At 36.0% G+C, this 14,962-nt stretch overlaps 2 protein-coding genes across 3 annotated transcripts in view; both read left to right on the top strand.

The window, feature by feature from the left end:
- The first annotated feature begins 1,905 nt into the window (after positions 1-1,905).
- Positions 1,906-14,962, top strand: part of EDD1 (glycine-tRNA ligase) — a 72,374-nt gene continuing 59,317 nt past the window's right edge. The window contains exons 1-6 of one of the 2 annotated variants that reach the window (XM_090308016.1): positions 1,906-2,268; positions 3,275-3,325; positions 3,445-3,512; positions 5,059-5,140; positions 11,635-11,698; positions 12,047-12,102. Coding sequence is in view for 1 of the 2 variants with exons in the window: in XM_039018333.2 (XP_038874261.1) it covers positions 2,023-2,268; positions 3,275-3,325; positions 3,445-3,512; positions 5,059-5,140; positions 11,635-11,698; positions 12,047-12,102 (567 nt within the window). In the remaining variant the exon portion in view is untranslated. The remainder of the gene's footprint in view (positions 2,269-3,274; positions 3,326-3,444; positions 3,513-5,058; positions 5,141-11,634; positions 11,699-12,046; positions 12,103-14,962) is intronic. The other variant, XM_039018333.2, reaches the window with a different exon arrangement.
- Positions 5,443-6,797, top strand: LOC150032203 (uncharacterized). Its single transcript, XM_090308017.1, has 2 exons — positions 5,443-6,553; positions 6,637-6,797. Exons 1-2 carry the CDS (start codon positions 5,559-5,561, stop codon positions 6,662-6,664), a joined length of 1,023 nt encoding a protein of 340 aa, XP_090164143.1. The 5' UTR covers positions 5,443-5,558; the 3' UTR covers positions 6,665-6,797.

Below are 14,962 nucleotides of genomic sequence, written 5' to 3'. Positions count from 1 at the left end.
GAGTAAAAATGAGAAAGCACGTGTGACATTATTTACAACTATAATAAAAATTAATATCCCTATTGTCATTTATTTTATCTAAAAAAACATCGTTCAAAGTCATTTACATAATCAATTTTTAGACACCAATTGCCACATTAATTTATGTGAATGATGTTGGTAGATGATATTATGTATGCAATTCTTACACATTTGTTGTTTGATAAACTTCCATCGTTTGAATTAATCGAACAAAAATATATACATATAAGAAATCGACGTATATATATATATAAGTTGCTTAAAATGTGTGGTTGCACACATTTACAATAATTTGTCCATTGTCTTGGACCTGTACTTCTCCGTCATTGCTATACACTAGAAAGACCTTTCCTGCATCATCTTAGTTCTTGAACTTCAACGTTTTGTACATTTTAACCCTTCATCGAAGTACGTCCGCACAAACATATGAATGATACCTCATTCTGAACCACTCTCCTCATGAGATGTCCACAATCCTGTTATTAATATAAGTGACAATTGTAGACCTTATATGAAACTCGTCACATTTGGTCTCTCGTCCACAACCTTCCTTAATAAGATGTGATGCACAAATGGGCTATTGAATACCAAATCAACGTCAACCAACTGTTTGAAGATAATCCTTATGAATTGAATCATGTGGGGGTAAGTATATTTCCTTTGATGACTTTGTTTGTACTTCCAATGTGGACAAATTGATAACCTAGTCGGGAAAGTAACCCCTTACACTGATATTTAGAATGCAAGGTAAGTCTTGTAAATGTGTAAAAGTATTGAATAAAACACATCAACAAATTAATAAAATGATAAACAAACTTAATAGATAAAAAATAATAATTTTACCTTTTCTTTTGCTCTCTTTTGCATTCTGCTACTCTCGCTCTCAATTGTGATCTCATGTGCACTCTTGCTTTAATTGTTGCTCGTGTTCTCTCTTGTGCTCCAACTATCACTTGCTCTCTGGATTAACCTATCGATTTCAATCTCGCTCTCAATTGCACTTTTGCTATATAAATCTTGTCTTTTTCTAAGCTTAGACTATTCTACCGCAATATCAATTAGTCCATCAAACTTCAATTACATGCATCACCAGCAAAACAATCAGATGATACCCTAAATCAACACGAGTTATGATTAACACAATGACATGAAACAAACCTACAACATATCAGCCTTGAAGTAACAACATTCAACCCTCAAACAAAAGGACTCATTGAAATGAAAAACAATTTTATCCATAGAGAAAACTGAACCATCAATTTTTTTTTTAAAAAGAAGAAAACGAAAAAAAAGGAGAGAAAAAGAAGGAGAAGACAGAAAGAAGAAGATAAAGCATTGGAGGAAATTTTCTTTTGCTTAACAAATCAAGGGAATAATGTAAATTCAAGTGGATGTTGAAGTGATTATACAACTTTAGTTTTTGAGAGTGCGCCAAATTTTCTTGAGATTTTTGTATAGATGACCTAATTTTAGAGACGTAAATGCATAATGATCCAATCCTACAAAACTAACATACTTATGTCACAAAGTACTCTATCGTCTGAAACTCATTCTCTCATTAGGGATGTCTCACCCACCGTGAAATAGTCAAAACCCTAACACAATGTTTATTTTAATCGAGATTTTTTTTTAAATCCACTACAATATCACAGTGGGAGGGCACTCATGACCTCGATTGATCAACATGTGATTAAAAAAAAATTACAATTGAAATGAACATTGTGTTAGAATTCCGACTTTTTTCGTGATAGGTGAAACATTCTTAATACGAGAAGGAGTTTTAAATTAATTTTTATAGGTTTTAAGATTAGGTCATCCGATCAAAAATCAATTTTTGATCCATCCACATATTTTTCCAAGATATTTAGCTAAAATAAAACTTTCGAGTGCTTTTTTCTTTCTTTCTTTTTTCTTTTTTTTGGGAGAAAAACCCGTTTAAACTCCCAACCGGCTAAGGCCGTCTCTTTGACGACACCGAAATCAAAAGCTTGAGCCATACCAATGGCCATTCTTGCTCTTCCCCTGCTTGCCTCCTTCCTCAAACACCATACTTATCTCCTTTCCATTCGCTCTCGGAAGTCACTTTCTTCTAGCTTCTGCAAGTCTCCATATCGCCGCCAATTCAACAAAACTTGTGCCTCTGCCATTAGTCCTTCCACTACTCTACAGCATTCGTCCAGTGATTCCAAGACGTATGGCTCCAAGTCCTCGGTTCTTACTTTTCAGCAAGCAATTCAGCGTCTCCAGGTCATTTTCCTGATGCCCAATTGCTTATTTCTTGTTTATTTTCTGCTAAAGAATAAAGGGTATTTTTTTTAATGCAAGTGAAGGCTTGTATCTGTTGGTTGGATTGTCTCAATGTTCTGTAGTGGAAATCTGGCTTGTAATCTAGTTGTTTCTTAGATGTGTATGATGGTGTGCATTGTGAATTGGGGTTGAAGTTTGAATATGGGGCATAATTAAAAAAAAAAAAAGAAGCAGTACTTATTTCCTCGAGCGTTAAAACTTATATTCATTTTGAGAATATTTTATGAAAAAGGAAAAAGGTCCCCATATGCTTGTGGGCAGTTGCATTTGTGAAAGAATAAAGGAGGTGTTTGAGGTACTGAGGTGAGTTATGAAGTAGAGAGTTAGAAAGTTTGTGTTTGGAGTGCAGAGTTGTAAAATGGAGTTTCTCAATAAATGTGCAAACTTTAATAGTATTTACTGTTGAAGTTGATTTGTTTAACACCAACTTATAAAGTTGGTGAGCCAAACACCCCCAAAGTCTTTTTTCTTTACGCTACAATCAAAATTCTATATTTCACAAGCAATAAAACTTATATTCATCCATAAGGTCCTCAAAACACTAAAAAAGGATCAATGGCTTTTACATTTCCTCGGGCAAATTTTATAATCATCTGTTGAATATCTGGGTCGTAAATAAGAGTCATGGGTCATTGATTAAGCCATGAAATTGTTGCAGTTGGAGTCTTTGACTTCATGGTGTCCATTTCTTCCTTCCTTACTCTGTAAATGTAAAAGTTGAATGGATTTTTTTACGAGGCACAAAATTGAATGGAGTCTTTGTCTATTACATTCATCTTGTGATCACTTTTGGCTATTTACTTGCTCAGTGGTGATATATGATATTTCTGTTTCCTTTCCCCATAATAATCATTGTTTGGTATTAATAAGGTAAATCTGAAGTTTATTCTTTATATCATTATCACATTGAACCGTTCTTTTGATGATTATTTCAATAATATCACAGGAATACTGGGCCTCTGTTGGATGTGCTGTGATGCAATGCAGTAACACAGAGGTAAGTTCGGTGTTGACACAATTTTGTGTGTGTGTGTGTGTGTTTATCAAAAGGTTTTCAGTATAAGGGTTTGAGGTGTAATATTGCAATTATTTAAAATTGTTTCTGTTATTGGCCAGGTTGGTGCAGGAACCATGAATCCCTTGACATTCTTAAGAGTTCTTGGTCCAGAACCATGGAATGTTGCGTAAGTATTCTTTGACATATATCTGCAGGAGAGAATGCCTCATTATGTATTGTCTCACTTTGGTTGTCTCCTTCATTACGTAGATTAGAAATCCATGGATCGTTTGTTATTTTTCATCTTTTCATTATGAAGTTAGGTTGTAAATAGCCTTTGGAGTCTTGGTCATTTCAAGAATATGCGCACTGCCTAGGGATAATGCTTTCTTCAGGGTAGGGGCGGGTGGGTATGTTATTTTAGAGTGAGTTCGTGAATGTTTCAAGATACCTTATCTTTTTAGAAACTAGGAACACTTCGCATTTATTTAGTAAAAAGTGCATCAAAAGAAAGTGCAAATTCTCCTAAACTAAACTGAACTGTCGAGTATTGACTATGATCTACAAAAATTTTCCCATCCTTGGAGAGCTATATTTAGTGCTAAGTGACTTTCCTCATTCTCTCTCTCTCTCGTTGTTGTGGTTTATGTAGTGTGTCATGGGGGATGGGAGGGATCCCTACTTTTGAGAAGATAAGTGGTTGGGAGATGGACTCATTTGCTCTGTGTTTCCTCTTTTGTACCAATTTCTTCTAGGTGAAATCATTTTGTGGCCTTCAATCTCTCTCGGCCAGAGAATAACATTTTTCTCGATCTTTGGTTTGTAGTCTCTTAATCAATAGGAAAATAATAAACATTATTAGCCTTCCCATTGTGGTTGAGGGTGGGTTTCTATTCATCATCGAAAAGGGGATCTTCATTTGGTTCAACATGGATGGTTTATCTTGATTTTTCTTAAAAAAAAAAAAAATCTTTGGTGAACCCCTTTGCCTCCATTCGTTCAGTTAACTCTATGTGAAAAGTAAAAATGGTGAAGTTTCTTGCCTGATGAGTCCTCAATGGAAGAATTAACATGATAGATTGTGTTTTGAGGATTTTTTCTAGTTTGATGGGTCCGTAGTGTCGCATCTTTTCCAGAGGCCCAACCAAGGACTTTGACCACTTTTTCAAGAGTTTCTCTTTTGCTAGTTTCATGTGGGAAAATTTCTTTGAGGAGTTTGGCTTCCAGGGACAAGATCAAAAGACGTGTTCAATGTCGAAAGAATACCTTTCACACTCGCCTTTCATGAGAAGGGTCGGTTTATGTAGATTATGGGGTTTATGCGATGTTATAGGTTATTTGGATGGAGAGGACTAATAAAGTATTTAGAGGGTTGGAGAAAACAAGGAAGATGTGAGCTTATGTGAGCTTCTTGTTAAGATCCATGTCTCCCTTTGGGCTTTGGTGGCTTGATTGGAGTTCTTTTTTTGTTTTAGTTTGGCCCCTTTTGGTTGGGGTTGGTTTTTGTACTCCCCTTGTATTTTTCCTTTTTTTTCAATGTATGTTACCCTTGAAAACATTGGAGAAACTCCACTGAAAATTTCAATGTATGTTTGCCACTTTATCAAAATGTAAAAAATGGTCTGCATATGCTTGTGAGCACTAAGCAGTTACATTAGTGAAAACATAAAAGTTGTTATTGCTTGTGGACACATAAGACTTTTAATTGTCATTGTGGAAATTTTTTATGGAAGGTATGTGGAGCCTAGTATACGGCCAGATGATAGTCGCTATGGGGAAAATCCAAATAGACTCCAACGCCACACTCAGTTTCAGGTAACCTTTGAGTTGTGATCGAACTTTGGAGTTGTTGAATAATTTACTGAGTTCTCTGTTAATTCCTATAAGAACTTCTACTACTTATGTGTAAACACTAGAAAACTAATGTTACCTAAAACATTAGACTATCGACTAGAGTATGCATATCTTACCTAAAACATTAGACTATCGACTAGAGTATGCATATCCTCCACAAACTTCTCAATTATCCTTAATGGCAAGCCTAGGGGGAAATTTGGAGCTATTAGAGGTTAAGGCAAGGGGATGTACTTGGGTGTCAACCTAGTTGAGATGCCCGGGTGCGTCTCCTGATCCCGTATCTTGTATCGATCCTATTCAAGTACACATCTCTTATACTTTCTTTTTATGAATTAATAAAAAGTTTGTTTCCCTTTTTTTAAAAAAAGGCAAGGGGATGGAGTTCTTGGATCCTCCAAGAAAAGATATGAGAATTTTGGAAGGAAATGAACTTCACAATCCGGTTGACATAGCTAGACTAAATCAGGTTAAGATCGATGAAGGATTAAGCCATCCAAATTCATCTGAAGAGTGGTCTTTCCTTGATACAACAGTAAATCAAAAAAATTTTGCAAGGAATCCTCTGTTTTCAAAAGAAGTCAATGTCAACTCGCCGGAAAATTCAGAACAGGGGACATCTTTGCCGGAAAAAGAGGAAGGTTGCTTGCCGGAGCAATTGGTTGGCCAATCAGAAACTACTCTACCCGAAGTCCAAAACCGGTTAGGTGTGAACATGTGGAAAGAGAATGAAGAAATCTCATTAAGAAGGGAGAAGGAAGTCAAGGGAAGCCCAACAGCCACTCCTTCGAGAACTCCAACAGTCACCACTCTATTTAATTCTAAAAACACCTCATTTATAAGCCCTACTAAAACATCTCTTCTGGAAAAAAACCAAAGGACTGACGTTTCAGATTCCTTGGAAGAACAGCCAATTATTTTGAAAGAGATAAACCCCTCATCTTCAGTTCTACATGGCCCCACAATGAATAAACCATCAGCATCTCGGGAGAAAAACAATTTACCCTGCCGCGCGGCAGTAAAAGAACTCCCCACTGAAGAGACAAGGATGTTGAAGCATCATATTCGATTAAAAAGCCGTGGCTGGCCAGAGGATACCGAGGAGACACATACATTAAATGCTGAAGAGGAAGAGTCTTCCCCTGTTCAATCCCCTGTCCATTTTACCCCTCCGGCATTTGATAATTCATTGAAATATCTAGAAGAAAACTCAGTATCCCTCTTTAGCCGAAGCTCACATCTTCTCAAGCCATTCCCTAAATACTTTGAAAGAAGGAAAAGCTCCACTGCTAAAACGTGGTCCTTACTTGCAAACTCAAACTTATTGGAAGTTTGTTGCGCTTGGGTACAAATACCTATTGATGAGGCAGAAAGGTCAGTAATTCCTCCCACTTTTCCTTCTTCAACCACTCCTCAGTTGGGTAAAAACTTAGATCCATCTTTCATTTATGTGCAAGGGTCTCCCATTGCTGTCTCCGACTCTAAAAAGCTACCACAAGAGTATGATGAAGCCTCAATAGCTAGTGTCAGCAGTGAAGACTTAGACTTTGAGGATCATAACTTGAAATTCAAGGGCATAGAAGATCAAAAAGATGCCATACTAAACTTGAATTTGCTTTTCCATGAAGAGGAGGTACAAGATTCAACAGTCTTAATTCCATCCCACATTGAACTACCTCAAGAGCTTAATTCTTTCTTAAATATTTGTGACATTACCCTGGCATAATCAGCAAATGAAGATTATCTCATGGAATATTAGGGGACTTGGAGATAAATCTAAAAGATTAGTTATAAAAAAGCTTCTGAGGTAAATAAATCCGGATGTTGTTCTACTTCAAGAATAAAAAAAGGACAGATTTGATCTCCCTTTCATAAAAAGCATTTGGAGTTCTAAAAAGGTGGGCGGGCTTTTATAGAAGCACAAGGCAGATTGGGGGTATTCTTTCTCTTTGGGATGAAAGCAAAATTGTAGTTTTGGAGGTCTTCAAGGCAGATTTCTCATTAACATTAAAGTGCAGTACCATTTGTAAGAAATTATGCTGGATTTCCAATGTATACGGACCAAACAGCCCTAGTGAAAGAAGAAATTTGTGGATTGAATTAACCTCATTAATAGAAAGATGTGATAGTGCTTGATGTATCAGTGGGGACTTTAACTGTATTCGAAGAAGACAAGAAAGATTTCCAATAGGAAGAGCAACTAGAGAAATCAGACAATTTAATAATTTCATTAGAAATACGAATCTACTTGAAATCCCCATGTCAAATGGAAGATTCTCTTGGTCACGAGAAGGAGAAACAATATTGAGATCACTGATTGACAGATTCTTCATCACAAGTAGTTGGGATGATTTGTTCGAAAACTCAAGAGTCTCAAGACAAACTATACCAATTTCTGATCACTTCCCTCTCTTGTTTGAAGCTGGAGCTGTTGAATGAGGCCCCTCCCTTTTTAGATTTTGCAATAGTTGGCTACTTGATAAGGAGTGTTGCAGAATTATTGAACGTTCTCTAAGTCTGGAAATTCAGCAAGGGTGGGCTGGTTTTAATTTCTCAATCAGACTAAGAAAGTTGAAACAAGTCCTCAAAAGATGGTATGCTGAAAAAACTAAGCAGCTGAAAGCTAGTGAAGAGACACTACTAGAAGAAATTCGAAGAAGAGATTTAATTATGGAGTCTCAAGAGGAACCCTCTCTTGAGGAAGATTTAAGAATCTCCCTAAAAGCAGAATTATTTTCCATCTACCAAACAGAGGAAAGAAACCTTATTCAAAAAAGCAAACTGAATTGGTTACAATTGGGTGATGAAAATACAGCCTTCTTCCACCGTTTTCTTGCTGCCAAGAAAAGGAAAAACCTAATAACGGAGTTAATCAATGACCAAGGGGAAGCTACAAAGAATTTCAGAGAAGTGGAATCCCTAATTATTGATTTTTACAGCAATCTTTACTCAAAAAGTCAAGGATTGAGATATATACCTCAGAATCTGAGCTGGCCAAGGGTCTCTTCAGATCAGAATTTGGGGCTGATTTCCAGATTTAATTTGACAGAAATTAAAGAAGCAGTAAAGATGTTGGGAAGAAACAAAGCTCCAGGACCAGATGGCTTCACAATTGAATTCATACTAAAATTTTGGGAGCTTTTAAAGGACAATATAAAGAGTATTTTTGATGATTTCTACCGAAATGGGAAGCTCAATTCTTGCATCAAAGAAAATTTTATTTGCTTAATTCAGAAAAAATCAGAAGCAGTTTTAGTGAAAGATTTCAGACCCATTAGCTTATCTACTATAATCTATAAGATTATAGCTAAAGTACTTGCAGAAAGGCTCAAGAAAGTAATGCCTAGCCTTATAAGTCAAACTCAAAATGCTTTCATTGAAGGGAGACAAATCCTTGATCCGGTCTTAATGGCTATTGAGGTCGTAGAACACTACAGAATTAAGAAGAAGAAGGGTTGGATTTTAAAGCTTGATCTTGAAAAGGCTTTTGATAGAGTGGATTGGGATTTTCTTGAAAAAACCCTTAAAGAAAGGAACTTCCACCCCAAGTGGATAACTTGGATTTTGGGCTACATCACTAACCCAATGTTATCCGTCTTCATTAATGGAAGACCAAGAGGAAGGATCAAAGCTACAAGGGGAATTAGGCAAGGGGACCCCCTATCCCCCTTCCTCTTCCTCTTGGCAAGTGACTTGCTTAGTGTTTTGGTTGACACAATTCATGAAAAAGGGCTGTTTGAAGGCTTTGTGGTTGGAAAAAACAAGGTACATCTCTCTATTCTCCAGTTTGCTGATGACACTACTCTTTTGCAAGTATGATGATGACATGCTAGACAATCTCAAAAAATCTATTACTTTGTTTGAGAGGTGTTCGGGGCAGAAAGTTAATTGGGAAAAATCTGCCATCTATGGGATAAATAGTGAAGATTCTAAGTTAAGGGCAGTGGCTTCAAGACTGTGTTGCCAATTAACACACCTACCTTTCATATATTTAGGCCTTCCTCTTAGGGGGCACCCAAAGAAATTATTGTTTTGGCAACTGGTCATTGAAAAAGTTCACAAAAGACTTGACAAGTGGAGAAGATACAACTTATCAAGAGGGAGAAGAGCTACCTTATGCAACTCAGTCCTTGCCAACCTCCCAACTTACTATATGTCCTCCTTGATGCCTAAAAAAGTGATTTCAGCCATTGAAAAAATTATCAGAAACTTCTTTTGAGAAGGTTTTAAAGGGGGAAAGATAAATCATCTAGCAAAATGGGAGCTAGTTTCTAAGAATCAAGCTGATGGGGGACTCGGAATTGGAGGTTTAAAAGCTAAAAATATGGCCTTATTAGCCAAATGGGGTTGGAGATTCCTAAAAGAGCAACCTTCCCTTTGGAGCCAAGTTATTTTGAGTATACATGGTAGCAGTCTTTTTGGTTGGCATACTTTCGGCAAGGTTCATTGTAGTCTTCGAAGCCCTTGGATAAGTATTTCAAGATTTTGGTTGATTATTGAGAAGTTGGCAGTCTTTAAAGTAGGGAATGGAACCAGAATTGCATTTTGGCATGACCCTTGGTGGGACTCTCTTCAGTTAAAAGACAGATTTCCTTCCCTTTTCAGACTAACATTGCTTCCAAATGGTTCATTATCACAGTATTGGGACTATCACACCTCTTCTTGGACTCTAAACTTCAGAAGAGACCTAAAAGATGATGAGATTTTAGAGTTCCAAGCCTTACTAGCATTATTGGCTGAGCAAAAATTATCCAATAAGGAAGACATTCGCATTTGGTCCCTTGAAAAACATGGCTCTTTCTCAGTAAAATCCCTGTTTAACCATCTTTCTGAGACCACCCCATTATCAACCAGCCTTCACAAGAGTCTATGGAAGTCTAACAGCCCTCGAAGGGTTAATATAACTGTTTGGATAATGCTGTTTGGAACCCTAAATTGTTCATCGGTGCTGCAAAAAAAGCTGCCTTGCTTTTCTATTTCCCCCAATTGGTGTGTCCTTTGTAAATCAGCCGAAGAAGACCTCCAACATTTATTTTTTGACTGCTGTTTTGCCTTCAACTGCTGGAAGAAATTCCTTAAGTGCTTCAACACTTCTTGGGTCTTTGATTTTTCCTTTAGATGCAATGTTCATCAGCTACTTCCAGGTCCTATTCTGAAGAAATACTCCAATTTACTATGGACTAATGGAGTAAAAGCAATGCTGGTTGAAATCTGGTTTGAAAGAAATCAAAGAATATTTAATGGGATTGAAACTCCTTGGTATAATCGCTTCGAGGCAGCAAAGCTCAATGCCTCGCTTTGGTGCTCCATTTCTAATTGCTTTGAAGCCTACTCTTTGCAAGACATAATTTTAAATTGGCAATCTTTTTGTCAACTGGAAGATTAATCGAAGCATCAGAAGTAGAGACAGCAGCTTCGCTTTCTTTAGTACTCTTATTTGTCTTAGCTTCTTGATATAATTTAGATTTCTATAGCCTAGTTCTATATTTTGTTCGGTTGTAACATTCAGATTGTATTGCTTCATTAGACTACTCTTATTTTAGCCTTTGTTGGCATTCTCATTTTGTTGGATATGATGAGGGTGCTATGGGGGTGTCAACCTAGTTGAGATGCCCTGGTGCACCTACTGATCCTTTAGTTTCCTGATTGATTTCCTTGTATTTGCCTTTATTATCAAAGTACTCATCTCTTGTACTAATTATATTGATTAATAAAGGCTGTTTCCTTTTCAAAAAAAAAGGAAAAGGGACAATTAGACTGAGAATATCTTCTCTATAGTTCATCCTTTACGTTCCAAAATTAGCCTGTAATCTTTTATTTATTAGCAAACTTTCTAAAGATACCATTTTTCGTGTTATATTCTTAAATCTCACGATATTTTTCAACATTGGAAGTGTTAGAAAACTTGATAGTCTGTACTTCACTGATGAAAGTTCTTTTAGTATAGTTGTAAAATAACTCAAGAGCTTAATAGTATTAGTTATCTTACTATTAAAGAAGAAATTATGCTTTGATATCTTAGGTTAGATCATCCCGGTTTTTCCTACTTTAAGTATTTATTTTTAGAATTTATTTAAGGGAATTGATGGTTATATTTTTACCTCTTTGATTAAATTCTTTTAGTATAGTAATAAAATAACTCAAGAGCTTAGTTGGATTAGTTATTTTTTTGTTAAAGAATAAATTATGCTTTGGTATCTTAGGCTAGAACATCCCAATTTTTCCTACTTTTAAGTATTTATTTTTTAATTTATTTAAGAGAATTGACTGTTATATTTTTTATTCTAAAAGTTGCATGTTAGTAAAAAAATCATTGTTCCGCACATTTTAGCGAAAAAATCATTGTTCCACATATTAAAGCAAAACATTATCATTCCACCAAACTGTTTACCTAAAACATTTTCTGGTTTCCCTCTTTTCACTTCAATTTTCTTTTATGTTACATGTGATCACAGGTGATTTTGAAGCCTGATCCTGGAAATTCACAAGACCTTTTCATCCAAAGTCTCTCTGCTTTAGGTAGGACATAATGATCCACTATGATGAACTTCGATTGATTTGGCAAACATATAAGCTCTTGTTTGATAACATACAGCTTTTGCAAAGTGGAAAAATATTTATACATACTTATTTTAAAGATTTTGCACATTTATACACTTTCTTATATTATATGATTCTCATCAATTTTTTGAAGTACACATTTTTTTTAATAAATGAAGAAACTGTTTCATGAATGAAAAGTTTGTTGATAACCCAAGGTAATTGAACTTTTTCAACTCGCACCAAGTAAAAACTTCACCATCTTGGGGGTTATTAATGAAATATACGGACAGCTGATGCCATATGCCTCTTCTATATGCTTTATAGGGATTGATGTTGCAGCACATGATATACGTTTTGTAGAGGATAATTGGGAGAGTCCGGTAATCTGTCATATATTGTCCTATCATTTCCTTTCGTTTCTTTTTTTCATTTTTAGGGATGTGTGTGTTAATACTACCATGTTCTACATCACTATATTGGTTCTTCTTCTTCTTCTTCTTCTTCTTTTTCCCTCCAGAAATACTTCATTACGGTTAAATTACTGTGTAGGCAATATAGATATGAACATTGATATTTATAGCTGAAATGAAGAGAACGAAAAAATAACAGATAACTGAACAATTACTATAAGAATTCAAGTAACCTCAGAATGGGCTGCCGATTGGTTATCCTATGAATAGACATTATGAAAATTCCAGTCCACTGGCTCTTTAAATTTTTCCACAAAATGTGGTTGGATTCCTAGCTAGCGTAGGTATTGTCTTCTATTTCCACCGCCCTGCAAGCTAATTTTGAAGGCGTAAAATATTCTAGCTTTTTAACAACTGTTATTCTTATGGCCCTTTATAAAAAAAATTGAAGTTTTCACTTTTGCTACAAAGGAATATATGTTGTGCAAATCGACGGTTCTCGTTGTTGCCTATTTTTAACATTTTGCTCTATCTTGTTGATATAGATGGTGAGGAATGCATACCGGCATTGTGTTTGAATTGAGCTTAATTACGCGTTTGAATCTAAAACTTGAGTTTTCATTAAAAGTCGTAGGCATCTAGTTTCCTTGTCATTGGTTTGAACTCTACTTGTGCATTGGACTTGCCACTTGTGTTTTTTTTTTACTTCTCTTAGAAAACTTATCTGTTAAGTTTGTAATATTGGATTAAATTTTCTCACTAAATCAAACCTTAACTAGGGATACTCCATGTCTAATTGATGGTACATAAAGAAGGGAAGTACTTCCTTGATTTCTCTTATAAAAATCCTCAACGTAGAGAGCTTAATGGTTGCTTTAATCTTCTGTAGAATACTTTGGTTTCTTTCCTAGTCAACTAGAGGATAAATTGGTGTCGCATGTAGACTCTTCGCGTTTGTTCTCCATCAGCTTCATTATGAGTGACCAGGGTGGCTTATATGCACCTCAGTTAATCTTACAGGACAATTGCTAGACCCTACTATATTTGGTTGTCGAGGAAACTTATAGAATATTAAATTCTAGGTGTCATGGTTTGAACTTGTTCACTTTAAGCTTTTACTTTTTCAATTGTCTCATTGATGATTAGGTGGCTGCTATGATTGTGATATTGGTTTTTAATCCCAGAAATAAATCAAAATCTGAAGAGGTTACGAACCATCTTTCTTAATACAAGAAAATTATTAAACAAGTCCTCAGTTTATGGAAATGTTTGGTAAAGAATAGTCACTAAAATCTTTGAAGAAGGGTAAGTTCTTTGCCAGATAGGTTTTACATGGAAAAGTCAACACTTTGGACTGCATTAAGTGGCATTCCTTCTTTATGATCTGGCTACAGTGACATATTCTTTGGAAGGAGGTTTTTGAGAATTTGAATGTGTTCGTTGGGGTTGGAAGTTTGCTCTTTCGATTTGGGAATCTTCTTTGGACTTTTGGTGTGTACACAACTCAGTTTAGTGATTGCTTTCTTAAGATGGAGGAGGAGGTTTTGCTTCATTCACCTTTTTGAGATAAGGGGTGCACCCTTTGGCATATTGGTTTCTGTGCTATTTTATGGATATTTGGTTGAAGACTAACAAAATTCTTTTTAGAGGGATTGAGAAGTCTTGGAAAGATGTGTGGCCTGTTCCCAAGTTTGATAACTTTGTTTGGGCGTTGATCTCCAAGGACTCTTGTTATCCGTCAGGTCTTATTGTTTTGAACTAGAGGCCTATTCATTATAGTTAGGGTCTGGCTTCTCTTGTTGGGCTGTCCTTTTGTATTCTATCTTTTGTATTATTTTTCTTTTCTCTCCTCGATTTCTAATAAAAATGCTATAAATTACTGGAAGCTGGAAGCAAAACAACTTGAGAGGAGAAATGTTTCCATCATGACAATGAAAAACACCTGCCTTAGAAATGTGATCCTTGACAAGAACTACCCGATTGTTAACAACTTGATGTGGAACATAGTCTACTGTTACTTAAATTTAATAGAAGTCTAGCTGTATTTTCCTTTAGTATGTATATAAACCGGTTACCTACTAAACCAGTCAGTTTAAGAGTCTCGTAATCGGCTGGCTCCCTATAAAAGGGACTACATTTGTATCATTTACATGATTTTTTTTTAAAAAGGAAACGAGTCTCTTTATTCATTAAGAAAATGAAGTGAGACTAATGCTCAATTTACAAGGAATTCATAAGGATCAGCAGGTGCACTCGGGCATCTCAACTAGGTTGACACCCCCTTAGCACCCCTCATCACATCCTAACTCTAGAAAAGCCTTAAAATTAAACGATACAATGGGAAACAATACTTGAACTGATAAAGAGAGAAACTGGAAAATCATATCAAAAGACAACCAAAGACAACTAAAAACAAGGCAATGAGAACTTCAGAAAGCTGGAGAAAGGAAAGAATGCCAATTTAGACTGATTTTCTGGCAAGAGTATGCTGCAAGGGATTTTGAAAGGGAGCACCAAAGAGATGCTTTCAACTTGGCAGCTTCAAATCTTGAGAACTACGGGGTTTCCTTGTCTTGGAAGACTCTTTGGTTCCATTCAAACCATAATTCAGATAAAACAGCCTTGACAGCATTGACCCATAGAATCTAGTGTGATTTCTTGACAGCCGGCCCTATCAACAGCTGCTGCACATTTAGGCTAAATTCTGCTCCAAAGGACAAGCTCAAATTGAAGATATTGAAGAGCGAAACAAACTTTGTGCATAAACGCAGTTAAAAAATAGGTGCTGTTGGTCTTCCCCATTCTTCTTACACAAAACACATATTGGGGG

Source organism: Benincasa hispida, chromosome 12 (genome assembly GCF_027475165.1).
Source record: "Benincasa hispida cultivar pf3 chromosome 12, pf3_genome.v1.1, whole genome shotgun sequence".
NCBI lineage: Eukaryota > Viridiplantae > Streptophyta > Magnoliopsida > Cucurbitales > Cucurbitaceae > Benincasa > Benincasa hispida.
This window is presented reverse-complemented; position numbering and strand designations above follow the sequence as displayed.

What these genes read in the sequence shown, in the direction of transcription:
- LOC150032203 (XM_090308017.1), top strand. Translation starts at nt 5,559, where the DNA reads ATGGAGTTCTTGGATCCTCCAAGAAAAGATATGAGAATTTTGGAAGGA. An exon ending in CCTATTGATGAGGCAGAAAG is followed by an intron (nt 6,554 to 6,636) that starts GTCAGTAATTCC and finishes TTTATGTGCAAG; the next exon opens with GGTCTCCCATTGCTGTCTCC.